Source organism: Nesoenas mayeri (assembly GCF_963082525.1).
Source record: "Nesoenas mayeri genome assembly, chromosome: 5".
Taxonomy (NCBI): Eukaryota; Metazoa; Chordata; class Aves; order Columbiformes; family Columbidae; genus Nesoenas; species Nesoenas mayeri.
In genome coordinates this window covers 36,231,791-36,249,158 of record NC_137548.1, presented here as the reverse complement: position 1 = coordinate 36,249,158, position 17,368 = coordinate 36,231,791, and the positions used below count along the sequence as shown (strand labels likewise).

Below are 17,368 nucleotides of genomic sequence, written 5' to 3'. Positions count from 1 at the left end.
CAGGTGAGGCCGCACCACTGCAGAGCAGAGCGGGACAATCACATCCCTCGCCCGGCTAGCAATGCTGTGCTGGATGCACCTGGGACATGGTTGGCCCTCTTGGTTGCCAGGGACACTGTTGGCTCATGTTCAACGTTCCATTGACCAGAACCCCCAGATCCCTCTCCATGGGGCAGCTCTCCAGCCTCTCATTCCCCAGTCTGTATGCATAGCCAGGGTGTCCCAGGTGCAAAATCTGGCACTTGTTCTTGTTAAGCTTCATGCGGTTGGTGATTGCCCAGTTCTCCAGTTTGTCCAGATCCCTCTGAATGGCCTCTCGCCTCTCAAGTGTCAACAGCTCCTCCCCATTTTGTGTAATTTGTAAACTTAGTATTCCCTCAAGTTCCATGTCCAAGTCATTTATAGAGACACTGAATAGCACTGGCCCTAAGATGGATCCCTGTGGAACCCCATTAGTGACTGTTCACCAGACGGAGATGACCCCATTTACTAGAACCCTTTGAGCCTAGCCTGTCACCCACTGCATTGTGTGTTCATCCAGCGGTATGCTGGACATCTTGTCCAGGAGGATACTGGGAGAGACAGCAGTGAAGGCTTTGCTGAAATCCAAAAAGAGCACGTCGACAGGCTTCCCTTGGTCAACTATGTGGGTAACTGTGCCGTAGAAAGAAATTAAGTTTGTTAAGCAGGACTTCATGAATCCGTGCTGATTGGGACCAACAACTACATTGTCATTCAGGTGTTTTTTTTATGACTCCCAGAACAATCTTCTCCATACATATCAGACTTTTCCGTCCTTCCGCATCACCCACCAAGCACACCCAAGTCCTTGACCAAAAGCAGTTCCAAGGGTGGGTTTGTTTTTGCCTGAGACAGAAATAACCCAGACTGTCTTCCCTAACATGTTCTTCTTTTGCACTACAGGGACTTTATCCCCTTCTCCAGTCCATGGCAGTTTTGCTTGGCAGGGCCAGCTCGATTGGCACATCCCCTAGTGCCAATGCACCAGGTGGCTCTGGGTAAATGTGTACCCCACTGTTTGAAGGTCCCACCACCTGTTGCTCTAGATGTAGTTTGTAGCAGTCCATTGAGTCATCCAATTTTCCCGCATGGTGCATGACAGGGGATGGGATACACGCACTCAGTGCCATGCTCTTTGGCCCCCACGTCAATGAGGTTGTTTCAGAAATCAGTCCCGCTGTCTGACTCAGTTCTCTCTGAGGTGCCGCGTCAGCACAGGACTGGCTTTTCAAGGCCCAGGACTGTTCCAAGCAGTGGCATGGGGCACAGGCCACGTTTCCAGCCCTCCAGTGGCTGCTTCCACCATAGTAAGGAAGTGGCGCTCAGCTTGGCAAGTTTGTGGGAGAGTGATAGACCCGATCTGCCCGGCCTCCCTGTATTTATCTTTCAGCCATCGCCCTCCCACTCAGCGAAGCTTCAGCCGCCTGGCCGGCTTGACTGGGCGGGGCCGAGCGGGGCGGGGCCGAGCGGGGCGGGGCCGAGCGGGGCGGGGCCGAGCGGGGCGGGGCCGAGCGGGGCGGGGCCGCGCGGTCGCCGCGGATCGCTGGGTGCGAGGAGCGCGCGGAGCGAGCGGCGGCGATGCTCAGCTGCTGGGCCGCGGCGCTGGGCGCCGCCGTGTCCGTGCCCATTCTCCTGCTGGTGGCAGCGCCCTGCATCAGGTGCGTCTCACCGAGCGCGCCCCGGCCTTTCGCGCGTGCGGCGGGTGCGGGCGCGGAGCCGGCGTGCACACCGCGTCTCGCGGCGGTCGCGCCTGACAGTTTGTTTGGCGGGAGGGCGGACACACGGGATTCCGCTTCTCCGGCCCGCCGGGGCCGGGCGCCGTTCACGCTTCCCTCGGGGGAGCTGCTGTGGGGTCTGTCCGCGCTCACGGAACCGGCGGGGCTCGGGGAGAGGCGGGGCCTGAGCTCCCCTCACGGTGCCGCCGCGGAGCCCATTGGCCAAGGTGCCGGCGGTAGCCAATGGGAGCCCTACCTGACTCGAGGGCGGGACGGTGGGGCCGGGGCGGGGCCGGGGGAGGCGGGGCCTCCCGTGCCGGGCCGGCGGGTCCGCGCTCCGGCCGCGCCCCGCAGGTGTTTGTAGAGCGGGGGGCGTGGAGCGAGAGTTCCCGGTGTCCCGGTCACGACACGATCGTGATCAACCGCTTCAGGTAATGATGCCCGTGAGTCCCCAAGGCCCTGAGCGCATCGGTGATCCCGGCCATTGGGGCGATGCCTGGGGCTCTGGTGTCACAAACCAGAATGTTAACACCCTTGGTTTCACAAGCCCTTTAGAATTTACCAGTGTAGATTAGCAGTCTAATATATGATTTCTAATAACGCTCAGTCAACAGCTGATTAACAACATGATATGAAGCAATTTAATGCGATTTGTATTAGCTGAAAGAGATTACAGATGCGATGATGTCAAGGGTCACACTGTACTTAAAAAAGAGAAAGTTACATCACTTGCATATAGACACACACAGAAGTATATGATTAAAAGCCTATGTACAAATCTATAAACACACACATACTTGTGTGCATTCATCCATTGATATTTGAATATATTTGCACACAGTAACCTATAACTTTGTGCCTATGTATGTGGAGTATATGTGGACGTACACCTATGGCCAAAATTCCCCTCTGGAGTTAAGGGAATTATTCATTTTAATGCATCGGCATTTCTCAACGGGTGATGCATTGAGGCTCAAGAAATCTGTCCTCACCCACAGCTTTGTACCATCAGTTCATTGCGGGATGTCTCAGCAGCGTCCCACCTCGCAGGGAGGTGCTGAGCCACAGCCCGCTGGGACCCAGGAGAGCTCAAAGGGCCTCACTGCAGGATCACTCTTTAGGGTCACAAGATCATTGACCTTAGTCAGTATTTTTCCACTGTAGCCACTCTTAGGATCAGGTAATATTCTGGCAATGTCCAGAGCTCTCTGGATTGTACAGTTCTGGTACTGTTTTGCTCTGGCTGAGTCCTGAGTAGCAGGTGTACCAAACTGCCAAAAGTGACTGACGGTCACTACACCTTTCCCAGGCAGAAAGGACATCTTTTCCCATATGGAGCATGCCTTCATGTCCTGATTGACCGCACTTGTGCCTCAGTTTCCCAGCTTCACTGCACTTGCACAACGGGGAGTTGTTCCTGGCAGGAGCTACAGGAGTGTGGGGTGGGCGCCTCAGTGGCCTGTCTCACTGCACTTGCACAATGGGAATTGTTCTCCCCAAATCTTGCCTGCCCTGCCCCAGTACCCAGGTGGTCGAGTGGCCCAGGAAGGGCTGGTGGAGGTTGCAGCCACCACATCTGTGCGCTTAGTCCTGACCCGAGTCCCCTGAGGAGGGAAGCTGCCCTCGGACCCTGTTGCATGACCGCTGCCGTCCTCTATTGCAGGAGGTATGTCGCCGGAGGACGGTGCAAGTCAACAGCCAGGCTGGAGGGGAAGGTGGTGATAATCACAGGAGCCAACACGGGCATCGGGAAGGAGACGGCCAGAGACCTTGCGCGAAGAGGCAAGTCAGCGTCCAGCAGCAGCAGCAGCCCTGTGTGGCTGATGTGTGTGGGCCTGTGTGTCAGAAGTCCCTTCTCTGGATATGAGAAGAAAATTTTATGCTTACATTTAAGTGAATTGGATTCCAAAGCTATTTCAGATGACCCTAAGTGTTTCTCCTTGAGAGCATGTAACCACTGAGGTAAAAACCCCCGGTTGTGGTGCACACTCCTGAGCTGGGAGAACCTGGACAGAGGCACTTCAGATGTGCATTTGCCTGCTCTGAAAACAGCTTTGGGCTGGATCTGAGACATCAACATAGTGGGAAAGGCTTTGTCCCTTCCACCTGCTCCCCTGACTGATGCCAGTTCCCTAAAGACACAATATCTTGTTTATAAGAACTGTGTGTAGTCAGACAGCTTGTCCCAGCCTTGATCATCCTGTGTGCTCCAGTGATCTCAGGTTCTGTTCCTGCTCTTTTTGCCCCCTTGCAGGTGCGAGGGTGATTGTCGCTTGCAGAGACACAGCGAAGGCAGAAGCTGCAGCCAGTGAAATCCGAGCTGAGACAGGGAACCAGCAAGTGATTGTGAAAAAACTGGACTTGGCTGATACAAAGTCCATCCGGGAATTTGCTGAGCAATTTCTAGCAGGTACCGTCTCTAGATCCTTGTTTTCAGTGAGAACATTTTACCAAGGATTGCTGTATGTTCTTCTAGCAAATGCCAAATCTCGACCGGCACATCTCTGTACCGTGTTAGGCCTTGTGGTTTGACAGCAGAGGCTTGTCGGAGGCCATGAGCTAGTTTGTGGTAGAAGACTTATTTTTTTGATGTATTGTGGCTTCAACTTGGACAGGCATGGGTTTGCTTATTTAGCTGACTTGTGCCACCTTCTTGTCTGTCTTTGTTCTCTGTTTCCCAGTTTAAGGATGTCTGTTGTTTCTTACAGAGGAAAAGGAGCTCCATATCCTCATTAATAACGCTGGGGTAATGTTATGCCCTTATTCCAAGACTGTGGATGGCTTTGAGATGCACCTGGGCGTCAATCATCTTGGTAAGGTCGGTGGCGGCAAGTTTGCATTCAGTATCTGTGGCAAAACGCCGGAGGGAAGCGCTGCTTCCAGAGTTTCTCTTCCTCATCCTTGCTTCTTGGGGAAGGATGGAAGTGCAGTCTTACAGAGTTCTGGAGGTGCAACGCAATGTATTTGCTTATCATGGACCCAGTTTAAGTATCTGCACATGTTACCTGGGACATTTGAAATGTATGACAGTTCCAGCATTTTGAAGCTGAAGAGCAGAATTTAATGGCCACAAAAACAATTAGCTGTTGATTCAGGGGGAACTTCTTTGCCCTGGACTTGACACGAGGGCAGCAGTAAGATATAACATGTATGTAATATGTTGCAAGCACTACAAAACTCCAGGAGGGGAACCCAGCAGAGAAGGATGACGTTTCCTCTCCTCCGCAGGTCATTTTCTCTTGACCTTCCTGTTGCTGGAGCGTCTGAAGCAGTCTGCCCCAGCCCGCATAGTCAACGTGTCCTCGCTGGCTCATCACATTGGCCGAATCCGTTTCCATGACCTCTATGGTGAGAAGAGCTACAATCGTGGCCTTGCCTACTGTCACAGCAAACTGGCCAATGTGCTCTTCACCCGGGAGCTGGCAAGGCGGCTGCAAGGCAAGTCCTGAGGAGAGCGGAGTGGTTTTCTCCTTAGCTTTTGAGCACCATGGGTGAGGAGAGAGGATTGGAGAAATGCTGCAAATTCATTATGCAGAAAAGCGGTTTGAGGCAAAGGTCATTGACAGCAGGAGAAAAATAGCTCCTGCCTGTGGAACCAGGGGACATAATACCCTAAATGTCTTTACAGCCACAGAACAGAGGAGCTTATTAGTTTGACACAGTTTAATGTATTTGGGGTTTTTTTGGTGCATGTAAAAAAAAGAAAAAAAGTGAAAGAAAAGAAAAGTGTGGTACGTGGGTGGAAGCTGAAAAAAATGAAAGAACTGAAGTACAATTGCAGTCTCCAGCAGAAAAGCAAATGCATATTCAGGTGCCGTAAATGCTGATGGCCTCTAAAACCACAATCATATGACTAGACAGTACCTCTTCAGTACATGTGTCACAGCTATGTAACTCAGGCCTTTTAATAAAGTTAACTAGTATTTGTTTTTCTAAAACAGAAGCAATGTCTTCAAGATGTTGTGAATTTTGAGGTGGTCCTATGCAGAGACAGGAGTTGGACTTAATCCCTCGGGTCCCTTCCAACTCAGAAGAGTTATTGTACATTTGGTGGTTGCTGCAGGGAGAAAGGTGTGGAAAGCGATGCTGTTAGACCTTTCTGATGTGTGTTACCCATTAACGCGTGGAGACAGTTAATCACAAGCTTTCTAGTGACTTGCTAGAATCTGTCTTCTGGTGTACTAATCATTTTGTAGCTGGTAGGCACAGCGAAATGTCGAAACCGGCAACGATCACAAAAGCTTATTGCAGCAGGTTAGCGTACTTCTCCATTTCAGAACATTACTTTTAAATCTTGTGTACACACGCCACAGTTAGAATTTCAGCCTTTCATAAACGACGTTTCTCTTCTACTTAAAGTTCAACAAGGTTATTTCTTTGTTTATTAGAGTAGAACTATGTGTTGTAGAAAATTCTCTTTTCACAGGAATTTGCAGTTGCTTTTGTGATAACCTAAAAGTAGATCTGGTTGCTGATTGTGCAGAGTAGTATGAAAAATATTTCTTGCAGTCTAGAGGCGATGCTTTTGGCACAAAATCTTTCTGAATAAGCTGTGATAATAGGATCTGAGGAAGTCAAATTTTTGATTTTTTGATTTAAGAGTGTTTGTCCCATGTGGTAATTCATTAATCTACACAACATGAAATGGCTTCTTACTCTAAAATCTGGTGCACATTCATTCCCCATATGCGTTTGAAAGCTAAGTTCCATGACACAATCTTCATAATTAAATTATGAAGAACGGGGTGGGGGGGAGGCAGGAATCAGAATATCACTACAAATGAGATTTTGTTTAAAGGGCCAGAGTTGTACAACACTGACTGAAACCTATTTTGATACACCATGATTGTTTCTCATTACCACCATGACTTGTCAGTTTATAGCCCACACTACCCCAACAGAAGTATTTCCAATAGATTAAAGGTTACATACAAGCCATAAGAAGGAGGAAAACTTTCTACATGTCAGATAAACTACGTTGGTCAAGATGATGCTCAACAGTGCAACCTGATGGAACACAAACTTTGTCAGAGAAACCACTAACCCTAAAGCAGCTTGGAGCTTTCGGGAGAAAATAAAGGGGAGATGGGTGAACGCTGCCGCTTGGTCGTGCTGGATTTCTGTAGTAAATGTGCGGCAGCACTTGAGCAGGAAGGAGAAGTTGTGGCCGCAGCAATCACTCACATCAAAGCCAAGGCGGCAAAGTTTGGGCTGAGGTTGGTTTTCTGTAGCGTATGGGAGGCGCATCACTGGAAAATGTGGCACGCTTCTGGGTCTGTGCAAAACCTTGCCCGTGTTATTAATTTTGGAAACCCCGTATTATACTTTCATTAAATGATACTTCTCTTAAAATGCCCTTTATACATTTTTCATGCTGAGGGCTATAGGCAGCAGCTCTTGGTGACATTTCAGGTGCAACTTTTTTGGCTTCCTACAGCTCCTGGCAGGGGAAGGAGAAGAGCAAAACCAGAGACAGAGAAGCTTTAACACCCCTGCATGTTGAAGGTCAGGTGAAGGTGGATATTTGTGGCCCAGTCCAGCTGTTATTGAAACTCTTATTGTACAACTCAGAGTCTTCTGAAAATCAGTAGCTGGTATTCCCAAAAGCTGTTTTAGCACCCAGGCTCTCTAGCACATTGTTTTGTCAAAGGCATGTAGTGACTGCCTTGTTTGGAAGGGAGCAGGGGATGCTCCAGCAAACAGGAACTACAGAGGACTTAAGTTACGTTCCCTGTACCCTTACCTGGAATCCTCCTTTAAGTTGTAGAATATCTGCAGTAGAATTGAGGAGTAGATGACCATTTCTCTTAAAGGCAGTTTGATGCATGCAGATTTGTCCTCTTTTGCCGTAGGCACTAAAGTCACAGCAAACGTTCTCCATCCTGGTTCTGTCTATTCTGATCTGGTCCGGCACTCATTATTAATGATGTGGCTGTCAAAGTTATTCTCATTCTTCTTGAAGACACCTTGGGAAGGAGCTCAGACCAGTATCTACTGTGCAGTAGCAGAGGAGCTAAACTCTGTGACAGGACAGTATTTCAGGTGAGTGCAAGCTGATGGAGTCATATACTGTGGAAGACAACCTTGTTGGCTGGGGAAAATGAGACTTAAAGTCATTCTTCATTAAGAAGAGATGGGGTAAGAGGCTGGCTGGTAAGCCCAAGCATGACAAACACTAAAGTTCCAGGTCTGCTGCAGTGGTTATTGTATTAGAAGAAATCCATGACCTGTGTCACATTTCACAAAACAGCAGGTCCTCAGTGCTAGGAATATCACTGTACTCAGAGTGCAGGCATGGCTGTCACGTGCTCGGAGCTCTAATCCTGATCTGCCTAAGACTTGGGCAAATCACTTTTCAGAGGAGCTGTTTAGTTAATGAGGTCACTTGGGTCAATCCTGGGAAGAACACTTTGGTTCTCTTTGTAGTTTTACCCCACTGGGGCAGAGGAGGCCTGTGCTCCCAGGGAGCTGGGAGGGGAGGCTTTCAGGAGCAGCGTGTGACAAAATGACTCGATTCTCCTGTGTGGCAGCTGCACCAGCTGGGAGGAGCTCCTGCTGGGCTGCTCATCGCTGTGTTCTGCAAACTGTCTTGTGCAGCATCCGCTACAAACGATGTTGTTTCTTGACTTGTTTGACTTACTCCAGGCCCCTGCATGGTCAATCCTTTTCCCCTCACCAAACCACAGCCTGTAGCAGTTCCAAGTCAGTGTCACCCTGGGTTTGAAGGCTGCCCTTTGAACAGCTTTCATGCAGATGTGTCTTTCAGCTTTCCACTGGATGCAGAGCAGAGTAACAACATTGGGTTTTGGGAAAAGAACGTGAGAATTTGACATCTCTCTTTTTTTTTCTTTTCCACATGGATGATGTTAGAGCCTTTGCATCTCTGCAGAGCTTTTTCCTCTTGTGATATGCAACCAGATTAGTCTCTGTAATGACTTGGTCTGATCTTCACTTGGGGGTCTGTACCATCTTAATCAGACTGGAGTGTATAAATAGATGTCTTAATCGTCCCTGGATGACTGGTGTCCCAGGGTATAAATGGAGCCTTTATGTGCTGGAGTACAGAAAACCTTGGTGGATTGTAAACTCAAAAAAGAAACGAGTTCTGGACTTGGTGGGAAATGAAGAGCTTCAACAGAAATTCATGATTTACCTTGGAGAAGCCAAAAACTATTTTCTCTCTCCAGGGAACAGAATATAAAGCACAAGACAGACATTAAGAAAATAATTTGCATGCCACAGCGAGACAGGTGGAGTCCACCAGAGTCATTTCAGGAACACTGAGACTGGGCACTTGGAGCTCTGAAGACATTAGGCTGGGTAGAAATCTTACAAGGTGCAATTGCCTCCGTTCTCTTAAACTCCCATGTTATTGCAGCACCCGGCATTACAGATGAGAACACGCGATCTCTATTCCAGAGAGAGTGCTGTCTAATCGCCAGAGCCGAGCAGAAAGGAGCCAGAGTTCAGAGGATACTGGAAAAAGGGATAACCAGGGATGGTTATTACAGGGTTATTATTCTGGGGCAGCTTTGCCTCCTGAGCAATGGCAATAGAAGGGGAGGAGTAGGATGGGATGATAAACAGTTTAGGATGAAGAGCTGTTAGAGTGGCCTGTTTGCTAGAAAAGTGCCCCTGAAGAAGTTCTGTTCACATTTTTATACCCCTTTTTAGTGGTATTCATGAGAATGTACATCGAAGAGTACATAGTAGAATATATACAGGTTTCCTTAAGAGTTGAGACAACAGATAGAGTGAGACTTGCTTGCCAGTTCTTGGTGCCATTGGGAAAGAAAGCTTTCTAAAGGTGGCTTAGCACCAACCCTTGCTCTTTTGCTGGATAGTCTCCCAGCTTGCTTCTGCTGGTCTTGAAGTTCAGCTGATAGAAACAACTCCCTTATCTTAACACAGATATTTCAGTGTGCTAATGCAGATGGAGATCTTTGGCTTAAAATTTAAAATAAAATGTGTTCATCTTACAGTGATTGCCGGCCAGCGTACATATCTCCACGGGGTCGGGATGATGAGGCAGCAAAGAACCTCTGGAGTGTGAGCTGTGAGCTCCTCGGCATCCAGTGGGACTGAGCAGCACAGACATCAAGTGTGTTCCTGGCTGAGCCCAGTGATGCTTCTCCTTGGAAAAGCACGGCTGAGAGACCTCCAGACCAGAACACTGATTTTTCAGCTTCCCAAATGTGTCTACAGACCCATCAATCTGATGCGAATTTCTGGAATTTTACCCTTCAGGATTGAGATTTGTAAGCACTGGCACAGGTAGCAACTTTTGCTTTGCATCTCACACAACAGCCCAAGGCTGTTTTTCTCTGGCTTTAGAACAGAAATGGAGGTTGCAGTTTTATGTTTAGATTATGAAATAACAAAGAATTACTGATACGTTTAGACCCAGCTGGCAACTAAGTACCATGCAACCATTTGCTTACTCCTCTTCCCTGCAGTGGGGTGGGGAGCAAAACCAGGAAAAGGAAAAAAACAACATGATTTAGGATAAAACATTTTAACAGCACAACAAAGGAAGAGGTCAACAACAACAATAATAGTAATAAAAGAATATACAAAGCAAGGGATACACGATGCAATCACCTACCACCCAGAAAACAGATGCCCAGCCTGCTCCAGAGCAGCAATTCACCCTTCACTGGCCAGCTCCCCCCATTCAGATACAGAGCATGATGCTATATGGTATTGAATCTCTTTGGCTAGTTTGGGTGAGCTTTCCTCGCTGTGTCCCCTCCCAGCTTCCTGTGAAAATTAACTCCCCCAGCCAAACCCAGGACATTATTTATCCCTTATTTTATACCATCTTTGTTGTGCCCAGATCCTACACTTTCCAATTGATCACCACCACTTTTCCTGTCCTATGTACACAGACATCATCCCCCAGTCTATGGGCCTTCCTTCCAAAATCTTGCTTGATTAGCATGTGTTTCTCATTCATGGATAACCTGTGCAATAATGTCCACAGTTAAGTCCACCCCTTGATCATAAGCCCATCTGCTGTGGTGGCTGCAACCCTGCCTGCTCTCCCTGGCCACTCGACCACCTGGGTACTGGGGCAGGGCAGGCATGATTTGGGGAGAACAATTCCCATTGTGCAAGTGCAGTGAGACAGGCCACTGAGGCGCCCACCCCACACTCCTGTAGCTCCTGCCAAGAACAACTCCCCATTGTGCAAGTGCAGTGAAGTTGGGAAACTGAGGCACAAGTGCGGTCAATCAGGACATGAAGGCATGCTCCATATGGGAAAAGATGTCCTTTCTGCCTGGGAAACGTGTAGTGACCATCAGTCACTTTTGGCAGTTTGGTACACCTGCTACCTAGGACTCAGTCAGAGCAAAACGGTACCAGAACTGTACAATCCAGAGAGCTCTGGACATTGCCAGAATATTACCTGATCCTAAGAGTGGCTACAGTGGAAAAATACTGACTAAGGTCAATGATCTTGTGACCCTATAAAAAGTGATCCTACAGTGAGGCCCTTTGAGCTCTCCTGGGTCCCAGCGGGCTGTGGCTCAGCACCTCTCTGCAAGGTGGGACCCTCCTCAGACATTCAAATATCCACGGATGAATGCACAGAAGTATGTGTGCCTTTCTGGATTTGTAAGTAAGCTTTTAATCATATATATAGACACACACAGAGGTATAAGTGATACAACTTTCTCTTTTTTAAGTACAGTGTGACCTTTGACACCATTGAATCTGTAATCTGTTTTAGCTATAACAAATCTCATTGAATTGCTTTATATCATATTGTTAATCAGCTGTTTATTGAGTGTTATTAAAAGTCATATATTAAACTGGTGATCTACCCCAATACATTTTGAAGTACTGCTAAACCAAAACAGTATTAACATTCTGCAACAAATTGGTGTAGTTGGTAGGATGCTAATTTGTGTCACTAGTTAGTTACGAAAGTATTGAATTAATCCAAACCCTAGTTTTCAAAATAAACTAGGGCACATGGCTATTGGTCTAGATGGGAAGAGGTAGAAAAAAAGCTAGATGCTGCACGGGCTCAATTAAAGATGGAAAAGACCAAAGTATAATTTGTAAAATTCTAGCAACCTTTTTAGAGGAAGCATATAAGGAAAAGTACTAAACAACAAATAAAATGAAAGATATGCCAGATAACGTAGAGGGAGGTAAAACCACTGAGCTGTTGTTGTCTGTGAGAATAGAGCAACTGCAAAAACAACTTCAAGAAGTCAATATAAAAATACAAAAATTATGAGAATGTGTTGAGATTATGTTGATGCAAGCTCTGAAACAACTTGACATAGTTCATATTAGAAAACTAATGGTATCCCCTGAAGAGTGGGATGGGAATATTTTGAATGTTTCAAATACAGACAGCTCAGACAAAGATAACACCATTATCACAAAGCCAGGGATACACAATGCAATCACTCACCACCCAGAAAACTGATGCCCAGCCTGTTCTCGAGCAATAATTTTCCCCTTCTCAGCCACCTCCCCTAGTTTACATACTGAGCATGATGTCATACGGTATTGAGTATCCCTTGGGCTAGTTTGGGTCAGCTGTCCTGGCTCTGTCCCCACCCAGCTTCCTGTGAGAAGTAACTGTATGCCAGCCAAACCCAAAACAACCACCCTTATTTAAAGTTTTGTGGGGGGCTTTTTGTTTGTTTTTCTGACTGCAGTAACTTAAGTGAGGCTTGGCATATCTTTTGAGAATCCAGGTTTCAACACAGGTGACGGAGAGGTTAAGAGCTGTGGAAGTGCCACAATTATGAGTAGGCAAGTTATCATATTAAAAAAAAAAAAAAAAGATGAGCAAAGATGGTGTAAAAGTTGTCACAATAAACCCCCCAGCTGCCCTTTAAGTGACCTTAGAACCTGGAAAAGAGAGCAGAGAGAGTAAAGAACATTCCATGTATGCTAAAAAACACTGAACAGTTTCAGTTGAGACTTCACCTTTAAGTGACAGCAAACTACTTCTCTGTGTGTGATTCTCATCTTCAAAGTCACTTTCGGGAACAACAGAAATCATAAAAAAAACAGCAGAAAATTTCTCTAGGCTGAGATATTTTGCCCTTGCAAGTCAATGCTCTTCTCAGAAGTCTGATTGATAGATTTAACATAAGACATATAACTACACATTTCCACAGACACACACCCACTCTTTTTGACCTTGGGCAAGTAATTTATATCTTCTTCTGGACTGACCTGTAAAATGAGGTAACTAAAGCTCATTTAGCTGTCTCAAAGGGAGGCTTGTAAGGGAGAGTTACATTAACTTGCAAAGCTCTCCAAAGAGGATTACTGGTTTGTGAGAGTAGATGTATGAGGTGGAGCTGGCTACCTGTCTACTGGAGGACTTCTGAAGACGGGATATTTCGATTGATCTAAATGTTGAGGACACTGTAGCAGAGAGAGATTCTGCATGACAGAACAATTCTCCCCATTCTAATTACTCTGCCACGTATAGTCAAAAGCAAAACATTGGTCTAGAAAGAGGTTCCCAGCTATGCTAACATAAAAAGCAAACAGAAGATATGTTAACAGTCATAACACTTTATTATCTTTTTTCACCGTAAACAAACCTTGGTCATTAATAGAGAAGTTCTTTTTAACTGGCAGTACTCAATCCCTTTTTGAGGTTCAAAAATTCAAAGCCCCTTAATAATTGCACTATTTGTGACACAAGGCAGTTAGTCAGGATCAAAATTCCAGTTCTGCTGGTAAGAGAAAGATCCCTACGATTCCAGGTTGAGAACATCAAATTACAACAAACACTATATAAAGTGCATCAGGTACAGTGCAAAGAGGTCAGGAAAAAAGGCAGGTACAGAACTGACTGGTCTGCATGGCAAACTCCACTGTATAGCTGTATGGAGCACAGAGGTGCTCTACACAGCTGAAGGAACTCGAGCAGAAAAGCAGGTATTACAGCAAGGCAGATCTGGATACCCACAAACAGTAAAACCTCCTCCACATAACTAGAGATTTGGAAATGACTGAAGACATGGATAGTGTCACGTTTTAGGATTAGCCTCATGGCTGTAATGTGATGGAAAGCGAGGTCAGTCAGGCCAAGAAAACAAAAGCAGCTTTCATTAGTACTGCTCACTAATGAGATAATGCAAATCTGTGGTCAGGAGATTCTGAAAACTAAATGTGGTAATTTCTGACTGCTTCAGCCCGAGACAGTTCTAGCCCTGCTTTAGTGAGCAGAGCACCCCCAAGAGAGGGGTTTGTGTCAGTGGGGCACTGCTCACAAAACGCTAAAGGAGATGGACCAAGTCCTTTCGCATACCATGGAAGTCTGTTCTGTCTCTACAGTGAGCTTGGAGATAGTGCAAAAACTCTTATTTGACAGTCTCAATTATCTTATGTACTAAAACTATCTACAGCTATATTACACTTCAGAAAACCCGTTGTTTCTTTTGAAGTAAACAACTAAATTTTTAACAAAAAAGTGAACTAGTTTTTCTTCCTCTTGTGCTGAAATACATGTAAACAGGAAACACAAGCTCTTGTGGAGTAGCATGTTTTGTTCTGTTTCTTTTTGAAGGTCCCACCACTGTCTACCATTCTTCTGCCCGTTTCTCATGTCCCAATCACGGTTGCAGAGAAGCAGCTGCTTTTTTCAGCATCCCTGAACACAGCCATTACACAAAGATTCCTGCTTTTTCATAAAACCGAGATAACCTAACACTTCCAAAGCAAAGCCTGTCAATATAGTCTATACAGCACAACCAGTTAATACAAATTTAGTCTGTTGCTCTGTTGTACCAGACAGGGACAGATTAGTCTAGTAAAAAACCAAATAAATCCCTATGTGACAGGGATAGAGACTGCCTGTTGAATCTTACCACAGCTTGCTCTACCCACATTTTCTATTATACCTGATAAAAAACTGTGAAAATTTATCGGCAACCATTCAGTTATAAAACTGCATTGCAACAATCTATTGAATATTACCATAGCAAAGAAAGAGGTATGAGACTTTTCAACTGTTTCAAAGAATCATTTTCCCTTTGTACTCCATTGATAGGTTATGCCCTTTATAACTTAATCCAATTAGTAAGGGCTCAAGTGCCATATGTATGGCACACATCAGACAGTGTGACTGGTAAGTAGCAGCCTGCCATGGAGAATCAGTTCCTACTTTTCAAATGAAAGATAGAAATTGGGCACACTGTACTAGCTGGGGCGGGGAAGAAAAAAGAGTTAGCAACAGTTAAAAACATTTCAGTTTTTTGTAAAGAAGATCTTTCCAATCTTGAAAAACTTTACAGAAAACTTATAATCAAAGTTTTATACTCTAGGCTACACTGAGCTGATGAGATTTTCCTGCCCTGCTTATATAGGTTTTCTGGATTAAAAATAAACAAACAATAAAGTTCAGTGCCTTTCAAAAAAATCAACTGAAACCAGCACCCTCCAAAAAAAAAACCAAACCAGACACAGATGTGCTCTCTTCTATACATTTAAATTCTTGCTTGTTTTTTTGAAACTGTCCCCCTCCCCCCCTCATCAAAAAGATAGCCAAAAAATACCCTGAGGTAGTGACTGTCTGTCAAAATACACGACTGGCACTTGGAATTTAGCTCCCTTCCTTTCACCAGAGGCACATCAGCAGCATCCATTAGCCATCACCAGTCAAGAGACTTCCATTTTACCAAGAGGTTGCTGAAGCACACACCTTTACACTGTCTTGAAGCCTTCCCATTCTGTATGATGGCAAATGTCCATTAATTATTACTTCCTAGTGCCCTGGGGAAGCCGATTTCTTGTTCTGGGCTGGTGCACTGAGAGCCACTGGGCACAGATGGCCTTCACAACGTCATCTCCACTGTTCTCAGCCAGCTGCCGTACCTGCTGGACTAGCTGCACTGCTCTGGTCTTCTCCTGTCTCACCGAGACGAGATAGGCAGAACGCAGCTTGTTGCACATCACGTAGGCCTGGATCTGAAGCAGAAGAGGCAGTCAGAACTTGGTCAGAAGGCTGTAGTAAACTGACAGGACAAGCTTAAGCAAGGATTCACTGGAAATACCTAGTTCAGAAGCATGTTGTACAAGGTAGAAGCAGCGTATTATGAAGCAGAGTATGGCATGGAGCAGATCCCAATGTAAAAGATGGAGAGATAACTGTATTTTATTAAGTTTGTTTCTTGTGGAAACTCCTGTACTGTATTACCATGAAATCAGCACCAGGAATCCTATCTTGTGCATTAATTTACCATATCCTCATAGCAAAGGGTCTAAACTAGTCATTTTCTTCCATTGCTGGTTCTAGAACAGCTGACATCTTTCAATGATAGATCTTACACAAAAGCAAAATGAAAGGTCCATTTTTCAATCTACATGCAACAGTGAGATTGTCAGTTGGAACAGGACAGAGGACAGTCACAAATCTTAAGATCTGATTTCCAGCTAAGCCATTCAAGATCTACAATAATCCACAAACGCTGAGCCACAGCCTCTTCATCTATAAACACACATCTACAGTTCACATATTTATCTGTTTCTCCAGTGGCTTATCTGGTCAGTATGAAAGCTAACAAAGAAATGTAGTTTAGGCCTTGCTTTCTCTAAGCAAAAAAAGCATATCAGTATTGGAGAAGTTTTGTCATTTAACTGTTGATCACAAGGGAAATAGTATAATCCTGAAACAATAAGCTGAAATGGCCATCTTGGAGGTATGTTGATCCTCATTAGCTGTCTGCACCTATGTGAAAAGCTGGCTAACAAAACCAACAAACCCATCAATGCGCCTCCCCAGAGTACTTTGTACTTTTCCTCCCATTACAACAAATGCCTTGGCCTCAATCTGAGGACTGTCAAGGACTAACAGGGATGGCATCAATCTGTAACTTCATGTCACAGTCCTACAGCCATGAACACCACAGCCTTGAGGAGTTCACTGTGATTTCTACAATCTAGGAAGTGGCCTTCAAAACTTTGGCTTGAGCAAGAATGAGAGAGAAGACAGTGACAGAGAGCACATGGCCTGCAGATCAAGACTGGGCTGTTCAGTGCTTGCTAAGGAGTTCCCCTACTGTACTTTTACTTACCTTGTTTTCATCACTGTCCATATCCTGAATCAGATTATCGAGATCCTGGATCCAAAAAAGGAAAAAGGTGTTCACATTTAGAGTGACTATAGTTTGCAAACCTTTACCCCATGAGGGACCAAACCCCTGCACAGAGGACAGGCTGCTGAGATTACACCTAGATGGTTACATTGTCCCAACTGCAAGTGCTGCAGATGCAGGAAACAAGAAGTCCAATTCTTCCCTCTAGCACAGTTTCTCCTGCCTGTCATGCCTGTGGGGTATTCCTGGAGAATGCTATGAGCCTGGGAGTCCCCCATGGATATGGCTCATGTTGCACAAAATGAATCTGTAGGATCTGTGCACCCAGCAGGAGTCTGTCCCCATGGCCCACCCTGACCCAAGGCATGGACTGCATCCCCTAGCTTGATTAGTAAAACTTCATAGCGCATCTCTTTCTTTTCCTGGGATGGAAAAGACACTGTGGTAGGCAAAGGGAATCTTTAAATTGTTTCCTAGAGAGTCAGGAGGCTCCCGCCTCCACACATCCTCTGTGTTAGCCCTGGAAGCCTCACCGAAGGGAGCACCTCCCAC

At 45.9% G+C, this 17,368-nt stretch overlaps 2 protein-coding genes across 5 annotated transcripts in view; one reads left to right on the top strand and one right to left on the bottom strand.

Annotated features, from left to right (window-relative positions):
* Window positions 1–1,599: 1,599 nt before the first annotated feature.
* Window positions 1,600–9,878, top strand: LOC308041165 (retinol dehydrogenase 12-like; the record flags this gene model as incomplete). The annotated part of the gene is made up of 7 exons (XM_080345676.1): window positions 1,600–1,679; window positions 3,400–3,518; window positions 3,991–4,146; window positions 4,445–4,549; window positions 4,965–5,174; window positions 7,589–7,778; window positions 9,719–9,878. The coding sequence occupies 7 exons, from the start codon at window positions 1,600–1,602 to the stop codon at window positions 9,819–9,821; spliced, it is 963 nt and encodes a 320-aa protein (XP_080201802.1). The 3' UTR covers window positions 9,822–9,878.
* A 3,395-nt stretch (window positions 9,879–13,273) lies between these two features.
* The window catches only part of ZFYVE26 (zinc finger FYVE-type containing 26), a 52,295-nt gene continuing 48,200 nt past the window's right edge, over window positions 13,274–17,368 (bottom strand). For all 4 annotated transcript variants that reach the window (XM_080345791.1, XM_080345792.1, XM_080345790.1 and 1 more), the window contains 2 exons: window positions 16,796–16,840; window positions 13,274–15,689 (listed from right to left, as the gene is read on the bottom strand). In XM_080345791.1, the coding sequence (XP_080201917.1) occupies window positions 15,480–15,689; window positions 16,796–16,840 (255 nt within the window). In that variant the 3' untranslated portion in view covers window positions 13,274–15,479. The remainder of the gene's footprint in view (window positions 15,690–16,795; window positions 16,841–17,368) is intronic.